Genomic DNA, 20,280 nt, shown 5'->3' with positions numbered 1-20,280 from the left:
TTTTATCAGACCTTAGCGCTAAATTTACGCTGATTATACTCAACTACGTAAGAAAGTATCGTAGCCGAATTCGGCTGATCTAGTGAAACTCCGAACTGTAAGTTTTCCGAATAAATTTCGTATTCCCGTTTTGTTACACCTGTACACTGAATGACGTGCGTTTATTGGCGAACCAAATTGATTGTTTTGTTCGTATCTAAGCATTTGTATATTTAGCCGCGTACATCTGGGCACGTCTGTGGTCGCCTCCTTTACTTTAGACGCTATCATTTGCGTGGGAGGGCATTAGTGTGTAACGAACTCGATGAACAGGTTATGACATAAACAGCGTTAGGAGCTCGTCGTGTGAGTTGTAAAACTCTTTCTTTCAGTCGCTTGGGGCACACATTCCTATACCACAACCCAAAAAAGCGCGTATGAGCCGCAGGCGATCCGCAGAGTGTATGTATGAAACTATAAATGGTAACACCGACTCTCAAAAAGATTTGCGCAAAGGCGCGATGAAACTTGCGTCTCAAAGAATGCGGGGCAGGCATCGACAGCGTTGTCAGGCAGAGAAAAATTGGAGTGAGGGGAAGACCACAGTTGAAGAAGAATCAAACCCATGCATTTTGTGAGAAAGTCAAGTACCACAGAGCAACTCGGCCTACGCCAGTTTTTCAAAGCGCTTACGAAAAATTCCCTGAAATGGCATCATATTGGAAAACTTAAAATGTGTTCATGGGATTTGCTATCAGCTTTATAAAAACGAACATTACATATCAACTACTCTGAAACGGGAAGCTATACTCAACGAGTGAATAAGCGTGAGGAATGTGGCACAAACCGCTTATGATAATGATATGTAGGATGTGTGGTTCATTCAGCTAAGACTGACTTCTTTGCCATATCGTGAGTGCTGACGCAAATTCGCATACCATTGATAGCCTTTGTGAATCACCCCGCTAAGCGATTTTCGTAGACCCACAATCAATTCCATAGTCAGTGGTGGGTGAAGAGGCCTAGCATCTCTCCGTTTCCTCTCATGTCAAGTTGCTTCTTTCTCATATAGGTTCTTCTTTTTCATAAAAATAGGTTTTTTCTCAATAGTTCACACCTAGGCAAATTTCGGCGATTTTTCGATATTTATGAATTTCTATACAAATTCGGGAAAATACTTCTTGTTGTATCCATGCTTGTACGTCCCACATTGCAGAACCGCAAGTGATTTAGTTTTCTAGAGAATGAAATTTTTGAAATTAGTAGCTTATTCTGTACTCGCACATGCAAACGTGGGCCACTTTGTGCATGTGACGTAAGTGGCCACTCTTTTTCGAAACTTCGACTTGCCCAGCTAGTTCATGCAGCACGCACTTTCTTTTATGAGGTGACGAAGACGCGAGAACAGGTCTGTTTTCTCAGCTGCATATCGTATGGGCAATATCGAGCAACTAGGAGATCAATTCGCGGCACGTCACATGCTTCAAGCAGGGGCGAATCAAAATAAATTGGTGATGCTTCCGCGCTAAGATATTACCTAAAGGCATCGCTAAACGTGTCACAGGTAAGTTAAGAGGAGCTCGCACAGCGTGATTCTGCGCCGAAAGACATCGCCAGGTTGCTTTTCGCACGATTGAAAAAACACGAGTGCCATGTGCACACCTCGGCCAGCGGTGGTGGCATGTCGTGACGTCACCGTAAAGCAGGCCGGAGCAGCTACCTCTAACGGTTTCCGTCTATACTCATTGTTTTTTCCTCATTTAAAATCACTGACAAGTTTCTAGGTGAAATAAACCACCCTTGCTGCTACAGGATCGGTATTCGTCATCAGCCTGACTACGCCAACTGCTGGGCAAAGGTCTCTCCTTTGGTGCACCATTCATCCTGGTCTTGTGCTTTCTGCTGCCCCGTAATACTGGCTAACTTTTTCTCTCATCGGTCCACCTAACGTTCTGTCTCCTCGTCGTGCATATGCCTTATCTGAAAACCCGGTCAGTTACCTTGATGACCAGCTGTTATCCTGCCTGCGTGCTAAGTGCCAAGCCCATCTCTGTTTCTTCTTCTTGATTCTAACTGTAATATCCCACACTCCGGTTTGTTCCCTGACCCACTCTGCTCTCTTTTTGTCCCTTAAGGTTACACCTATCCTTTTCTTTTCCATTGCTCACTGCATCAATTTCAATTTAAGTTCGGGCATCTTTGTAAGGCTTCAGGTTTCTGCTTCGTAGGTAAGTACACACAACATGCAACCCTTGTATACCGTCGTCTTGAGGGTTAGTAGCGGATTACCATTTATGATTTGAGAACGCTTGCTGAATCTTATCAACCCAATCCTTATTCTTCTAGTTATTTCGCTCTGATGCTTCGACTCCGTGGTAACTACCTGTTCTAAGCTGACATATTTCTCTACAACTTCCAGCATCTCTCCACCTATCGCAAAGTGCTCGTTTCTACCGGAACATTACTTTAGTTTTATGCATATCACTTTCGACACCTACTCTTCTGCTTTCCGTGTCGAGCTCAGAAATGATGAGCTGTAATTCATCCTCTGACTTACTCATCAAGCCAATGTCATCAGCGAATCGCCTGTTACTAAGATACTCTCCATTAAATCTTATTCCTAACTCTTCTCAATCTAGGGTCCTGAAAACCTCCTGCCAACACGCGGCGAATATTCTTGGAGAGACTGTGTCTGCTTGCCTAACACCCTTCTTCATTGAGATTATGTCGCTTTCTTCAAGAACTATGATGGCTGTGGATCTACTGTAGATTTTTTTCCCACCATTTTATTGTAGGGTTCACCGAGGCTGCGATCTTGTAGTGCCTGCATTAATGCTGGTGTCTCGACTAAGTTGAATGCTTTCTCGTAATGTATAAAAGCTATGTATAGCGGTTACTTGTATTACACGCATTTCTCTGTTACCTGAATGGTTGTTTGAATATGGCCTATTGTGGAGTAGCCTGTATGAAAATCTGCTTGGTCATTTGGTGTATTGAGCTTTAATGTGGTCCTAATTCTATGAGGTATTATTTTCGTAAACAGTTTATAGAGAACGGTCAGTAAGCTGATCGGCCTGTAATTTTTCAAATTCTTGCTGTCTCTTTTCTTAGACATTAAAAATATGTTGGCGTTCTTCCAAGATTCTGGTACCGTTCCCGTCCAGCTACACTTTGTGTATAAGGTGACTAGTATTTCTAACACAAATTTTCCGCCATCTTTGTGCAGGGGCGTTGTTATATTATCCTCACCAGCGCCTTTGCATCTTTGCATTTCTTCTAGAGCTTTCCTCATTTCCCCTAACACTACAGGTAGGATGTCAAATTACGCTGGGCTGTTATTGCTTCTTACGATATCATCCTGGTTGTTCCGGCTTCTGTACAGCTCTCAATGAAACTCCTCCGCCACTTCAACTATCCTATTCCTATTGCTTATAGAACTGCCTTCCTTGTTCCTCGACGCATACATCGTACTTTTGCCTATGAACAAGCCTGCCTTAGCCGCTTTTAGGCTTCTGGCGCTAACAGGACTGGTAATATTATTTCAAAACGGCATTGCCCCAATACGGTCGAAAATGCACCAGAGTTCCCCTTGAACCCAGTGATACCCTCTCTCCTGCGAAAAAAAAGGTACTCGCTACGGTCCTTTCCACGATATACCAGGAAGTGCTCAAGACGCACGAATGGGTTGGTTTACCTCGCAACGCTTCACGCGAAACAATAAATATTGATACAAAAGAGCCGCTAAATACGGCTGCATGAAAGAGGACGACGAAGTGGGTTTTGTCCGTTGGATGCTGGTCTGACGCCATCTTGCTTGTCGGGTTCTCTGCGCTGTAAATAGCTCATTAAACAAGTTACTCGTAACATTATTGGTGGAGGTGGACGACCCGCGTACCTCGATGGAGACGCGCAGTGGTCGCACCATCGGCGACCTTTCGACTGCTTCGACTGCTGGTACTTCCTCTACGCCGCCCTCATCAGTCCAAGCCACCACCTACGTCACACTACCGCACCTACGGGATCCCGGCACTTTCTCCGGTGATGGTACGATCGATCTCGACACTTGGCTGAAGCGGTACGAGCGCGTCAGTGCTACTCACCGATGGGATCCCACGCTCATGCTCGCCATCGTGCTTTTCTACCTGGTCGGCACTCCCCGAACATAGTTTGAAAGCCACGAAGCCGACATAACGAGCTGGGATCTCTTCAAAGAAAAGATACGTGACCTGTTTGGCGATTCATCTGGTCGTCAGCTCGCTGCGAAGAAGACTCTTGCCACACGGGCCCAGTCTTCTACTGAATCGTATGTCTCTTACATTCTTGGCGTCTTGGCCCTTTGTTCCAAGGCCGACCAGTTCATGTCGGAAGACGAAAAGGTTAACCAAGTCTTGAAAACCATTGCTGACGATGCTTTCAACCTGCTGTTTTTTAACAACGTCTCGAGCATCGACACAATCCTTAAAGAATGCCGACGTCTCGAACAAGCTAAAGCCCGCCGCGTAGCCCAAAGCATTGTGCGCCTTCCGAACACAGCGGCCACTTCTTCGTGTGACGACGCCTTCCACCAGGTCACTCGATGTGACAACCTTACACGCATCATTCGTCGAGAGGTCGAGGTAGCACAACCGGTAGCCACGCCATTACCGACGCCTGCGCCTTCCCCGATCACGATCTCTTTAATACAAGCGGTCGTTCGTCAAGAGCTATCGAATGTCGGCCTACATCCTGTTCCTACCGTATACTCTGCTGAGCCTTCTTATCGTACCCCTTCTGCACCTCGCATACAACGCAATCCGTCCGAATGGCGTACTCTTGATGACAGGCCCATATGTTTTAACTGTCGACGCGTTGGTCATACCGCTCGCCACTGCCGCAGCCGCTGGGCTCCACCGTCCCATTATGCACCTCAATATCACACCACTTCTGCTCGCCAGGTGTCCCCACCACTTTCTCCATCAACGCCGACCACATTTTCCGCTCCTACAGCACCTCTGAGCAGACCTCGCTACGACCGTTCACCGTCCCCTGCTCGTCGTCAGTCCCAGTCGCCCCCACAACGCCGTGCGGCCTCCCCGACCTATTCGCAGCATCTCCGACTGGAAAACTAGGCCGTGAAGCTTCTGGAGGTGGAGCTGCGTTGACGACCTTCGTAAGAAATCCTCGATTAGCATTAACAACGAACCGGAACCTTTTGGACGTTACTGTCGACAATGTTTGTGTCAGTGCATTGATAGATACTGGTGCGCATGTGTCCATTATGAGTGCTAACCTTCGCCGCCGACTTAGAAAAGTTGTCACGCCCGCCCTCAACCGAGCTGTACGAGTCGCCGATGGAGGAACTGCCGCATATCTTGGCATGTGCTCTGCGCGAGTGTCTATTGGGGAGAGAAGCACTGTCGTTCTTTTCGCCGTTATCGAACATTGCCCTCATGAACTCATGCTCGGTATGGATTTTCAAGCCACGCACTCTGCCCTCATAGACTGTTCAGCTGGCTCTCTCCATCTCGATTTACCCCTCTTTTCCGACCCGACCAGCCCACCGCAAACCAGCCTCTGCTGCATTGATTTCACGCGCCTCCCTCCTAACTCTGTCACACATGTCGACTTATCCGCCACGCCGCCAGTACCTTATGGTGATTACATGGTTGCCCCGATTCCTGCAGTGATGCTTACGCATGGGGTTGCTGTGCCGCATATGATTCTGACGATTAAGAGAAACCGCACCTTCCTTCCACTGGTCATCTTTTCACTCACCACCCAAGTTCTGCCACAGGGTATCTCCCTGGCCAAAATTACTGCTCTCCAAGATGGCCATGTCGAGCCCTTCAGAGTTGACGATTGCTGCAGCTCACTCAGTGGTTGCACTCCATCACGTTCTTGGGGCGCCGACATCGAGCGAATGGTGTCATCGGACCTCACGTCTGAGCAAGCTGCAACGCTTTGCCACGTTCTTGAGGGCTATCGTAGCATTTTAGACTTTGCCAGCAACTCTTTGGGCCAAACGACCATTGTCACCCATCGCATAAATACTGGCCATGCAACCCCCATTCATCGACGCCCCTACCGTGTGTCGGCGTCGGAGCGTGCAATATTACAACATGAAGTCGGCAAAATGCTTGCGAAAAACATTATTGAGCCTTCATGCAGCCTCTGGGCTTCTCCAGTCGTCCTTGTTAAAAAGAAAGATGGAACATGGCGCTTTTATGTCGATTACCGTCACCTTAACAAAATTACTAAAAAAGACGTTTATCCTTTACCTCGCATCGACGACGCCCTCGACTGCCTGTACGGTGCCACCTATTTTTTAAGTATTGACCTTCGATCAGGGTACTGGCAGATAGCCGTCGACGACATAGACCGCGAGAAGACCGCATTCATCACTCCTGATGGTCTTTATCAGTTTAAGGTGATGACCTTTGGACTTTGCAATGCACCAGCCACATTTGAAAGAATGATGGACTCATTGCTCCAAGGCTGAAACGGTCCACCTGCTTGTGTTACCTTGACGATGTTATTGTCTTTTCGCCCACATTCGACTCGCATCTTGATCGTTTGACAGCTATTCTGGACGTTTTTCATAGAGCCGGACTCCAGCTTAACGCCTCCAAGTGCCGCTTCGCTCGTCGTCAAATATCCGTGCTCGGTCACCTTGTCGATGCTCAAGGCGTGCGTCCAGACCAAGAGAAAATTCGCGCAGTCACGAACTTTCCCGTTCCGAAGACCACAAAGGATGTACGCAGATTGTGGGGTTGTGCTCATATTTCAGACGCTTTGTTAAGGACTTTGCGACCATTGCACGCCCACCCACAGACCTCTTGAAGAAAGACGCCTCGTTTACCTGGAGCCATGACCAAGCGTCATCGTTTTCGCAACTTACGACATTGATTACAACGCCACCAATCTTGGCTCACTTTGATCTATTACCCCAACCGAGGTTCACACGGACGCCAGTGGACACGGCATAGGAGCTGTGCTATTGCAGCAACAACGCGGACACGACCGTGTTATAGCCTACGCAAGTCGACTGCTATCTCCAGCCGAGCGCAACTATTCCATCACGGAGCGCGAGTGCCTCGCCTTTGTATGGGCAGTCGCCAAGTTTCGCCCATAGCTGTACGGGCGCTCATTCCGTGTTGTCACGGATGATCACGCGCTCTGCTGGCTAGCCTCCCTGAAGGACCCCACGGGACGTCTTGCTCGTTGGGATCTACGCCTTCAAGAGTACACGTTCTCTGTAATGTACAAAACAGGACGATTACATCAGGATGCGGATTGTTTATCCCGCTACCCTGTTGACGAAGCAACCGATACTGACGTTATCACGAACGTATTATCCGTGTCGCAGCTGTTAAACATTGGCAAAGAGCAACGTCGGGATGCTTCTTTACGAGCCATCATTGACAAACTGGAGTCAACGCCTCGCGACCCGTCCCTACGAATGTTTTTGGTGAAAGATGGGATCCTATATCGCCGCAACCTTGATTCCTTCGGATCAGACTTACTTGCTGTCATCCCAGCGCACCTGCGTTGCACTGTCCTGCATCAACTTCATGACGCTCCCATGACCGGCCATTTGGGCGTTTCTCGCACCTACGATCGGGTACGACGTCGGTTTTTTTGGCCTGGACTTGCCCGCTCTGTTCGACGCTATGTCGCCGCTTGTGAGCCCTGTCAGCGTCGCAAAACGCCATCTGCCCTCCCAGCCGGCTACCTTCAGCCGGTCGACGTTACCAACGAGCCTTTCTTTCGAGTTGGTCTCGACCTGTTGTCCCCTTTTCCACTCTCCACAGCCGGAAATAAATAGATTGCTATTGCCACGGACTACGCGACGCGGTACGCAATCACACGAGCACTTCCGACCAGCTGCGCTACCGACGTTGCGGACTTTCTGCTGTACGACATAATATTAGTGCACGGTGCTCCCCGTAAACTTCTCACCGACCGTGGCCGCACGTTCTTATCAGCTGTCGTTCATGAAATCCTGAGGTCTTACCATACCAAGCACAAATTTGCTACTTCGTACCGTCCCCAGTCAAATGGCCTCACGGAGCGCCTTAAGAGGACCCTAACCGATATGCTTGCCAAATACGTAGCGCCAGACCACCATGATTGGGACATTCATTTGCCGTATGTGACGTTCGCCTACAACTCATCTCGTCACAACACTGCCGGATATTCGCCCTTCTATCTACTATATGGCCAGGACCCAACTCTACCTTTAGACACGTTACTACCTGCGGCCAATGAATATGCTGGTGAAGCCATTGCCCGCGCCGACCACGCGCGCCAAGTCGCCCGTAACCGTCTACAGGCTTCACAGGCGCGCCAAAAACAGCTATACAATTCTCACCATAGGGACGTGTACTTTTCTCCGGGTTCTCTCGTGCTCCTCTGGTCACCTACTCGGCGTGTGGGACTGTCGGATAAACTGTTGTCACCCTACACTGGACCATTCTGTATCGTTCGCCAAGTGACAGACGTCACGTACGAGATTGTTCCAACCGATCCAACAAAGTCATCGTCAGCTCCGAGTGACACCGTTCACGTAGCTCGGCTGAAGCCCTATTACCCCCCTTCGACATCATCTGCGTAAGTTTAGCACAAAGACGGTGCTTCTACCGCCGGGGGTTATGATACAAAACAGCCGCTAAACACGGCTGCATGAAAGAGGAGGACGAAGTGGGTTTTGTCCGTTGGATGCTGGTCTGACGCCATCTTGCTTGTCGGGTTCTCTGCGCTGTAAATAGCTCATTAAACAAGTTACTCGTAACATTATCATGGCATATACTTTTCAACGGTCTTGCATGCCACGCAGAATGACGGGCTTCTGCATAATTTTTCGCTTCACTTTCAGAAGAGATGTCATTGGTGGCTGGCTCCCCACCGACTCCCCAGCCAGACTTCTTCTTACAGTGTAAGTGCTTCCCTCTTTATGCTTGATATGTATTAGAGGGTATACCACAAGAGAATTTCGAGAAAAGATTTGGGTCATTGCAAGTGTTGAGAAATTGAGCAATACATTGTGGTGGAATTCAAGTCAGTTATTAGGGTTGCTTTACACTCAAAACTAGGTAGCGCTGTGTGGTGTAAATACAATAAAAAAATTAGGAACTCACAAATAGTGCCATAACTTCAAGTAAGCGTATTCCGACCACACAAACGAAGCATAATTGTTCAGCAATTATGTACACACGATGAAGGCGTAGCACGCCAGGACCCTGTGCAGTAATGCAAGTGACGTAGTGGTACAGAACTACCTCCTTAAATACAAGCACAGTTATTTCGAGCCAACAGTCAGAACTGACACCCAGGTCCCGGCACAACACTGTCTTTGCCTACGAGGCGAAACCCCCAATAATTACAACGCGTCCGTATTTGCGGATAACTTAAACTGGGAGGTCATCGTTGTAGTCACTCTTTGCAGAAGTTCTTTATAGTGATTACAATCTTTTGCAAACCAAACCAAACCAAATATACCAGAGACGCGAAACAACGAAAACAGCATTTCTAAAAAGGAAAACGTTTGGCCGCAGCGCTAAAACTCTTGGGCAAGCTGCATACGATGCACATATGAAGTCCCGATAGAAGGAACGGAAGCAAACTCTACAGGGCACAGTCTGTCCAATGGCGACCATTTTAAACCAGATTCTAAAAAATTTAACAATAATACACGTGATATATCCAAATATTTGTATGACCGATCAAAGCAAATACTGTCAGGAAAGAGCTTCCTTAGAACGTATCCTATGAGCATCCCTGAAGTTAAAACACGGATTGAGAACGCTGGCTTTCCCGACCCCCTCCGCATGTTTTGCGAGGCCGTGCTGCTCAGTTCAGCCCTGGACGATCAGCTATGGGCAATCCAGTGGGCCGAGGAAGCCGCTATGAGGCAGAACCTTCTAGTCAACACTTGGGTGGGAGTCTAGTTTACTAACAAGCCGTATACGAATCGAGGTACTTTTTTCTTCCAAAAACAGTTTACTGAATACACTCAATTCTGATGGCGTGAATACTTGCATCTAAATAAACATCTATTACTTTACTGGTCAATTATTTTCTTCGCTGTTAGCGCTCTATTACCTCAATTTGCAAAATCGCTTGCGAAGAATGAGTAGCAGTACATAGTTCGCTGTAACGAATCAAGAATAGGCTTCTTTAGGTTCTGTCCGCGCAAAGTGGGGTGATGCTCGTTCATTCTAAATCCCACCCGCTATTACCAACTCTGCTTAATTCGAACAATTTTATTGTCCCCCTGGATGTCAAAATAACGACTTTTTGTTGTATTAACCATCGTAGAGACTTGTTGAACTTGCACGAAGATATTATTGGGCACGACCAAAATCAGCACACAAGATTATTGCTGTAATCATTTCTCACAGATTTCCCAATAAAACCATGAGGTTCATGCAGTTGTGGTCAGCGTCAGCCAAATGCGCAAAATTCTCACACGCCTCTAAAAGGATGGACCTTTTAATTTCAGAATGGCAACGTTTTCTTTTTATGAACCACACAATTCCTCTAAAAGGATCGTTTTTTTTTCCTCGACCATTTGCAAGCTGTCGACCGCTTTCTCTGAAGCTCGACCGACCTCTGTCGTACATGCACATGTGTCAATGCCTCGTTTTTTTATAATTTATTATGAATATTATTTGAAAACATCCTAGCGAGATTCGTCCATGAATTATGTCGGAAATAAGTTCTTTCTCGGGAAGCTGTCTACTGTGCGAGCCTTAGAAGAAGGAACAACCAGCTCAAGGGCCAAGTTACAGATAAAGATGTATTGTGTGCTGCATAGGCCTTGATGTATGAACCTGTAATCACTACACATCTTTCAAGCAATCACGCATAATCAATGTCAAAAATAGCCCATAAAATTCTCGAAATAAATTCCTATATTTTTTTACATTTCCATCCCTGCTTTTTCTCTGCAGCTTCAGACATCCAGGAGCCGTAAGTTTTTTTGTTTTTCCACGCTCTTTTCTTTCTTTTCATATTCGAGAGGTGCTGGACAAGTCCAGAGTTCAATGAAACAACATCGCTATTGGAGTATTAGCAGTTTTACTCGCTCTAACATTTTCATATTTAGTCACAAAAGTTGTCGCACTTATCGTAACTGCCTCGCAGTACCTGTTATAACTGCCTGTAATAAAGGTTACAACCGTATGCTGCACCTTCGGTTAAGTATAGTTAAAAACTTTAAATCCCAGTAACCGTAAAATTGGACATGCAATGATTACAATTGAAACCACGAAGGTTAGCATTTGTCATTATTCCTTTTTAATACAGCAGTTTGAGGTAACGAAAAAAGTAAGGGTAAAGCCTTTTCAAAGCAATTGAACTTGTCAAGACAATTACGCGCTGTCACGCCAGCTCTCGCTACCACTCACGATGAGCACCCTCTTCCTTGGGCGTATGAAAAATCTCTTCGGCCTTCGGAAAAGGCGTGGCGTACAATGAGGCCTTCTCTTACGCCTAAAGCGAGTCTCCTCCTCGTCACTGCGCATATCCTCATCGCGCACTTCATGCCCTCGCTTTGGTGTTCGCATGTTCAACCAACATATGGTATTTGCCGAACTAACCTTTACGGCCAACGCCACAAATAAATACCACTTCGTCCTCAGCACCATCTGTGGATGTATCTGGGAACCGAAGCGTGACACGATGGACACTCCTCAGTCATCAGCCTTCTCCGTGGAACAGCTCCGCCCTAAGAATGAGTCGCAGACTTAATCTATGCTAAGATTATTGGCGCATAACAGTTCCACAAATTCATCTAGAACCGAGTAAATGGTTGTCCCCTAGGAATAAATGTTCTTGCAGGGTTTTCGGGTTTGGCTGCATTACGCAAATTTGAGTGATTTTTGAGACATGTAATAACAAAAAAGGTGTGTTTAGGTATTTACTTCGATCTAAGTACTTTCTAGTTGCTTTCACTTTAGCCATATTATCAATACATAGTATCCTGGCAGCGACTGGCGTTTAGCACTCATTGGCGTTAGAGAAACATTTTCGTCGATACGCTTCTGCGATTCTCTTGCATTAGGCCTTGATGAATATTCAGTAAATTAGAGTGTTCAGACTTCAATATCATTATTATAAGTTTTGCGTGAGAATATTATATCATGATTACGCAGAATGCCGTAGTAGATGGCTCTTGAAATGTCCTCTTCGAACATCGTTATCACGCCAAAATAGTTGCAAAAGCGTCAACAATGTAATAATTTTAACAGAATCATTGATTTTCAGCACATTTATATCATGCTTGTATTCCGTTTCATAACAAAAGTTTTAGTTTTGGTCTTTTTTACCAAACGTCTTGCTAAATGATTGAAGAGGGGTTTTTGCAAGATGCCCAAGTCTTTGTCACTCTTGAAAAAAATATTGCCTATATTGTGCAATCTCCATCCAAATCGTTTTGTGGCCTGCTCGTTTTAGTATCTAGACTACTTATGTTTTAGTATAAATAAAAACAGTTCAGTTTTTGTTGCACGTGTGTGATTATTTTACTTCAGTTTTGCAAAGTGCGAAATTTTCTAATTTTATGGCATTTTGTTGGATTTCGGTAATGTTATAGATACGTGCAATGTTTGGTCATATTTTGTTTTTGTTTTCTTTTGACACGACAACCCTGTATACCAAAGAGATGACTTCAAAACTATGCTATTAACATGGTATTATGCGAGCACCTTGACTTCACCGAAACAAATGTATAGCCAGAGTTTTCGGTACCTGAACTTTTCCTGTTGTGTACGAGTAGAACCACCAAAGTTTTCTAGGATAAAATAAATGAACTCGCAATCGTCAACCGCCCAGATAATAACTACCATATGATGAAGCGCCGCGGCGAAACACAATTATTGGAAGACGCTTGAGCATAGCCTTCAAGAGTAAAACGCGATTATGTAATAAGGTTTTCTTCTCCTCGCATCCTCGATCGAAACGCACTTCTGTATCATATGTATTTTTGCCCATTGGACAGCGGGCATCGAATGCTCATGATGTCTCCCACAATCTGATTAGCTGAAATATTCTCTAACAAATGTCAGCGTAAGGAATTTCTGTACATACATGCTCTTATCTTTATGAAACATCGGCATGCTTTTTCACTGGAATGACCTTGAAAATTTCCATCAGGTACTACTTTCTTTGTTAGAACTGGCTTACAGTAAGGCTACGAATTCATGTGCGCACTGACGCGGCTCATAAGATGTGCTGGCTGAATTTCCTTTTGCAAGCTATATCATATTGACAACGACGCCGATATGATATAGCTTGCATTTTGATCGGTATTTCTTAGCTAATCATCCACATCCACCGACGTGCAAGTCACGTTCATTAGGTGAAAAAAGAACCAATCAGCCTACTCATATAATTTGCGGATAAAGGCACTATAACTTATATATTACGTGACCTTCGTGATTAGAATATAATTTAAATAAAAGAACCAGAAGAGGAAGGCAAGGCACTTATTGGGGACGCTAATTGCACTAATATAAGTGCACTGTTGTAAATACGATTGAGATCTGAATAAACTAAAGTGGACCAAAAGGCAACTTGCCGCCGGCAGAGGTCGAACCTGCAACCTTCGTTAACGGTTCTTTGATCATAGCGAGTCTTTACTCTTCATGAGACTACAAATGGCAACTGTGCGTAGCGGCCACACCACGTCATTTTTAGATGTGCGAGTAATTATCATATCAGGTTTACGTAGTGTATAATAAACTAATCAAGCTATCGCGTTACCAAATGGCAATAAACTTTTAATGTGTAATAAACTATTGATTGTTGAGTGCATTTTTGTCTTCTTATCTGCTGAGAAACCTACACACATTCATTTTAAAGTAGTGAACATATAGTTACGTATATAATGTGAAGGAAGACCAAGAAAAAAAGAAGCTTACAGGGGCGTGCGTTTTTTACCCAGTCATAAGGACTCTCGCCTGTTTGTTTCCTTTATCACAGTAAGCACATCGTGTATAAACGCCACCGACTTTGTAACAGTATTTACCCACGTATTCTGAAACAAGCGTTAACTCCACTTTCACCCTGCACTTGACCGAACTGAGCACAGCGCTACCACTCGACTGAAAGTTACTGAGTGGTTCTGGTGAATTGATGCCGATTATCGCCCAAATGTAGCGAGCATTCTAGCCTTGGACACTCTAGAGTCGAGGTGGAATGCCAAATGAAGGGAAGTTCTTGAATACGTGTTTTAGTAATATTTCTAAATAACTGAAAAAAAATGAACTTATTTGCAGAGTCCCTCAAGCAGGAGAAAACATGTTGGCAGTAGCCATGTGCGTATGCCTTGGGGTCTTGTTCTGCCTTTTAGTTTTACTCGGCTTAACTACAGCCAATGCAGGTAAGGGCACCCTTCACACTCTACTTGACCGAAATACACGTGTCGAATAGACAGACATAAAAAAAAGATCATGTTACGTTGAATTTTTCTTGGCATTTGTAAGCTAGCATTACTGAGCTGCAGCTTATTTTTCATACTGTGCTGATACAGCTGGTGTTTCATCTGTGTGTCTATAAGGCGGAGTAGTTTTTCCCTCTTACCAAGCACTTTTTATTTCTTTGCTGTCAGAAAAATGAACTCTTCATCTGTCCTACACTTAATTGTGTAATTATGTATTTAGATTTATCAGAAAATTCTCTGTGAAAAAAACATTATTGCCAGTATTACTTACGACTTCAAGTTACACTAGCAGAAAAGCAAACACGGCAATTATTTTTTATGCAGCTCCACCACGGCATAGTGCGAAGTGAGGAGGTCAGCGTAAATCCTTGAGGATGAACAAGGGTCTGCTCACTTGTACTCGGCTTCGTACTGCGTGCGTCTTTAGCAATGTTAGTCACTGACGAATACCAAAGCGGAAGTTTCAGCAGTGTTTCTGTTGGTTTTCATTCGTTCCTTGCAATAATGGTGACTGGAGAGCGGTAGGTTTTCGGTGTCATTCGCAAAATGTCGAATTACTTGGCCGTAAAACAAAAGAATGTCATTACTTTAGATAGAGATGGAAAAGTAGAAGCAATGAAAAAAAAATTGCGGGAATAGATGATAACACTGCATACGACGTCGCATCAAAATTTCGCTCATGTTGCCAATGTGCCACGAAGTTGGAAGCAACGAAGAGAGCTCAATATACCAAATCAGCACATTAGTGATCCGTGCTGTTGTGCAGTGTTACATCTGGGCTTGTAGGTATAGTATCTTGTGGACAAAAGTGTATCCTAACATTGCAGACGCAAATAAAACACGACAGAGACGCACTCTTGGCGCTGAGTGTGTGTTCCATTTTTGTGTGTGTGTGTTCTGCATGAGACGCGCTGCCCCTTATGTCACAAACTGCGCATTGCCCTGTAGCTTTGGACGAATCTACTGACACCCCCACGGAAGACCTCGTTTACGCTAGTGGAGCCTCCTCCTCTCTACCCGAGAATATATTAGTCCTAGAAACGGTTTCAACGAATCGGCACACTGAAGGCAGCCCAAGGGTCACGTCATGGAGGATGTCAACCTCAGCACACAAAGGTACGTGTAGATTCTGCTATTTCACGTGCGATGTTTTAAAGTGGCTTCGAGGACAAAGTGATACAGCCTATATGAATATACGTCTGCCCAGCAACGCCAACGTTTACCTGAGCGTGGCAATCTACTGTGCAAGACTGGCACTTTTCTTAAGCACCACTACTCGTCTACTGCTTCATAGTGACCTGCTGCCAATTTTGTTTTCTTTATTGCGCCAAGTATGAAATAAAAATAATGTGCAGCGAAGACAAAACCTGAGAAATTGCTCATAAGAAGAATACCGCACATGTTTTCTTGAGCGGAAAGCTTGTGCTTAGAAACGAATGACGGGATCAGATCAAACTCAGGATCATTTTCTGAATCATTTTATTTTTCGTGTCAACCAAAGGAGAGAATACATGATTAGTATATACAGAAGAGCGTATCATAGTTACAAACTGAATTTGGACCTCCTGTGCATGATAACATAGTGAATCACACAAGTAAATTGGCAAATATGGGTCTTAATAATAATAGGAATATATTATAGTATTAATGACTGATTCAAATTGAGTAAGGAATTATCTTATAAACAGCTTTAACAAAAACAGTGAACAAGTAATGTGCCATACTCGAAGAGAGCAAGAACAGTGTGGGACACAATTCAAAAGGAATAAACAGTAATGCAGTATAAAACATAGTAAAGTTCAAATCAATAAACAGTATATAAAAACAAATATACGAAATCACAGAAAGAGGTCAAAAGAATGAAGAGAGATGAGAAGACAGAGAGAAACTACCGAATGAGAACACCTGAAGCAGTGAAGAACCGGAATCAGACAAATCAAACAGAAAATGCCCAAGTTCAGATCGGAACCTGTGAGCATATACTAATTTTAGAATAAACGGTAGCGAATTCCTAAAAGAAATTGCTGATAAATACAAATACTGCTTGCCGTAGTTTGTGCGAACCGATGGGCAAAAAAAATCATTGTTTCCAGCGAATGTACAATGGTCAGTATTAATGAGGGATGCTCTTGGTATTAAGGACACCGGGATACCATTCTGTAGGAGCCTAAATAGAAATATGTTGAGATTATATATATTAAGATCGGACACACTTAGAATATTCTAGGAGTGCAATTACTCATTCGCGTTAACAGAATGCGATGAAAAATTCATTAGACGAATGGCCTGGTTTTGAATGGTATGCAATGATAACAGGTGACTGCTGCATGTGTCACCCCATGGTTCAATGTTGTAATTGAGGTGAGAATGCGTGAAAACATAATAAAGGGATGAGAGAGTAATAAAGGAGAAATGCAATTGCGCTTTGACAAGAAAGCGTATACCATGAGTCAGTTTTTTTTTTACAGTAGACAGGCGTAGATTAAATTTAAGGGGGCAGCCGAGTTACACACCTAAATTGTACAGTAATCAACTGGAGAAATATTGTGACTGTTGATGGAAATGGATTGACAAAGATCGGACGGACGTTGGCGTGGGGTGAAGATGACCAAATTTGACTTATTATGGTTGATTTGCAGCTTGTCCTGTGTGCACCACGAGAAAATTTTCAGATCTTCATTTAGCATACTACTTAAATTGGATAGGCAGCCGTTAGAATTTAACAGCTTTTTGCCTGGGGAACCCCCAACTGTTTTGTGTTGGAAATAAATAAATAAATTTCTCGTATAGAATACACTTAGATGAGGAAAGGCTAGTCGGCAAGTATTGATAAACATTTAAGAAAGTAGGGGACCTAAGATGGGCCGCTGCAGTACACCTGTATTCGTAGTTGCTTCTTTAGAATAAGATCCAGAATTTCATCTATTTGTTTTCTGTCATGTAGATAACTTTTCATTAAAAGCAAGGGTAGACTGGTTATTCCTATAGCTTCTAATTTAAGAAGAAAAATGCGTTAAATAATAGAATGAAAGGCCTTACATAGGTGTTCAACTAGTGATGCTGCAAATTCACCTTTATCAATTGCCTTTTTGAGGTATTCGGTAAGTGTTATAAGCGTTGTATTTGCAGAAAATCCGGAGCGAAAGACGGCTATCCATCGCCGAACCTGCTTTTTGCTGTTGTGTTGTACCAGATGTCGACATATAAAATATATAACGAAGGACTTTAAAAATTTGTGAAGGGTGAGTTTAATATAACAATAATTTTGTGTACTCGGAGGAGGCCTGTTGAGCCCTCACCCGCGCTACCATCTTGAACACCCGCTCCGCAAGTTGAAAACCACATTCCACGCACCATGTGAGTTGCCACTTTTCCTCGCCTCTGCGCGCGATGTTCTTTCTGGTACTGCGCACATGCATATTCGTAGGTGAGAAGGAAGGTCCTGGCACACGTAGGAAGGTCCTTCCAACCCAGATGGTTATGATAAGAACACGGAACGTCTCAGATATTGAATTTTCACGACTACTACGACCTAAAAAGCTTATGGTACTCTGGAACAAACAACACAAAGTTCCTCCGTAACTTCAAGAAAAGTACAAAAAAATCCAGACATTTTATTATCAACACTGCAGCTGTACCTGATTCGATGCGTATGAACGTGCAGCTATGAAGTGTAGGTAGGTGTAAAGTACTGAATAATATCACATAAGAGCTGCACGTTTTATGTAGTAGCCCCTTCATGTTTTTTTTGTTGAGCTGTAAGATCAATGAATACTGCTTAACATAAAACTTTCAGCAGCAACTACGGCAATGGCTACAACAGCAAATATCGTGACTATGACTACAGCAAGCTGGATAATGCCGAGCACGACAGCAGTGACCACAGCTGCGGCTACCTTAACGACTTTAACTACAAAAACCACGACTACCACTGCAACGACCATGGCTGTACCGGCTACAACAATCTCGACTATACCGATCACGACGGCAGTAAACACGATTGTGCCTACCACTACGACTGCAGCCACGACTACTACTTCCACAAGAAAAATAACCACGACGAGTGCAATGACAACCACCACAAGAATCACCAAAGGAACAACCACCACGACTACAGCCACATTAACCGTGACCAGTACTACCACGATCGCTACTACAACTACTACTACCACGACGACAACGACTACACTGAGCCCCGGTAAGCACCTGTTTTTCATACACTCCTGCACATAACCTCCATGTCAGCTATATATTTATATATATATGTTTAAAGTGAAATGTCTTATAGATTGGTACATTTAAAAGAGTGAGTGGTATTCATGGCAGGACGCGTGCTAAAATTTATCAACTTGATATGAAGAAGCAGTGCTGGAACAAGATGGAGACGAGAAGACACAAACTTGACGCTGTCGAGTCTTCTAGTCTCCATTCTGCCCCTGCGAGGTTTCTACTTTCATAGTCAGTATGTACCAACCAGCCCAATTCAAGACGCTAATAAAGAATCATTACATCGTTATCATAGGGAATAGCCAAGATTAGCGAATGCAATGCTGAAACTGGCAAGAGTAGCCTGTATTTACATCACTTCTGTGATTGCGGAAGTGTGTTGGAGAGCGCACTTCGGTAGAGCTTACGAACTTAACACGAAATCTTTACTTGGCTGAGTTGCTTCCCTCCGTTTGCCCAGAGTTACATTCCTCAGCTGAGGATGTCGCCTTTGTATATTGCAGATGGAAGTTTTTCAAAAGTCCTAAGCGAGTGTCGCGTACCTTTTGTTGGTGGGTATTCGAGCATATTTGTTCCCTTCGAGCCTTGTTTTGGCGCTCCAGTTACGCCACCACCCTCACTCAAAACGCAATGTCTTAAGCTATTCGCTGTTGCTTAGCCTTGGCCTCCAGAGCCTGGAACACTGGGTCACCACGTCTTCGTCGGGTCCATACTCTGGCAACTTGCCACTGTTTTTCCTCTTACACCGACTCTCAACTTCATCCTCACCACACTCGTCGCAGAACTTCGTAGCAATCTGCGCTAAGAGTCAGTGCTTTTATTACTCCTTTATATTTGCGTCGTACTTATACGAGTAACAATTAAACGAAGCATAAAAATGAAGCTACCATTCTTAGAGTGGCAAAATGAAGATGTGAGGGACGTTGGGGCTAGTAGCACTTTCGCTGCTGGTAAACCCTCGATGACTGGTCGTACACAAACTATGCGGATTCTACCCAGCCGCAGCTCCTATAGTGGGGACTGTGCGACTCATGTGCGACTCGTTGCTCCACAGGCGATATATTATCGGCAACTTCATTCAAGGAAAGACATTGTTCAATGAAACATTAGACTCAGCGATCACCACACCAATCAAATACAACATCTATTTGTACTTTGCTGGCAGTCCAATGGAGCAGCACAACCACTGCGCGGGATCGAATCCCGGCTGCGGCGGCTGCATTTCCGACGGAGGCGAAAACGTAGGCAACCTGGTTTCTTGGGCGAGTTGGTACGACATGATTCGTTATGGCGCTGTTTCTATGTGAAACGGAAATGTAGGCCCGTATGCTCCATTTGAGTGCACGTTAAAGAGCCCCAGGTGGTCGAAATTTCCGGAGCCCTTCACTACGGCGTATCTCATATTCATATGGTGGTTTTGGGAGGCTAAACCCAACATATCAGTCAATCAATCAACACAACCACTGAAAGTCTGGCAGTACGGTTGAATTTCCGCACTTGATGACGCTGGCGTTTCTGATAGAAGCACCTCTGCTTGGTAAGTAACATCATGATTTTAAGAGAAGTGCAGCCACCTTAAAAAAGGTTAAAATTGATACCCTCATGATAACTTTGTTGGAAATTGAGTCAACAAAGCTCCCGCCAAGCAAGGC

At 44.5% G+C, this 20,280-nt stretch overlaps 1 protein-coding gene across 5 annotated transcripts in view; it reads left to right on the top strand.

Moving 5' to 3' along the window:
- Window positions 1-20,280, top strand: part of LOC142769268 (uncharacterized) — a 68,448-nt gene that overhangs the window by 12,014 nt on the left and 36,154 nt on the right. For 2 of the 5 annotated variants that reach the window (XM_075872362.1, XM_075872358.1), the window contains exons 1-4: window positions 8,638-8,893; window positions 14,238-14,341; window positions 15,350-15,517; window positions 18,198-18,599. In XM_075872362.1, the coding sequence (XP_075728477.1) occupies window positions 8,757-8,893; window positions 14,238-14,341; window positions 15,350-15,517; window positions 18,198-18,599 (811 nt within the window). In that variant the 5' untranslated portion in view covers window positions 8,638-8,756. Of the gene's footprint in view, window positions 1-8,637; window positions 8,894-10,910; window positions 10,930-14,237; window positions 14,342-15,349; window positions 15,518-18,197; window positions 18,600-20,280 lie in introns of those variants that run through there. The other 3 variants (XM_075872360.1, XM_075872361.1, XM_075872359.1) reach the window with 3 other exon arrangements.

Source organism: Rhipicephalus microplus, chromosome 8, assembly GCF_043290135.1.
Source record: "Rhipicephalus microplus isolate Deutch F79 chromosome 8, USDA_Rmic, whole genome shotgun sequence".
Lineage (NCBI taxonomy): Eukaryota > Metazoa > Arthropoda > Arachnida > Ixodida > Ixodidae > Rhipicephalus > Rhipicephalus microplus.
This window is presented reverse-complemented; position numbering and strand designations above follow the sequence as displayed.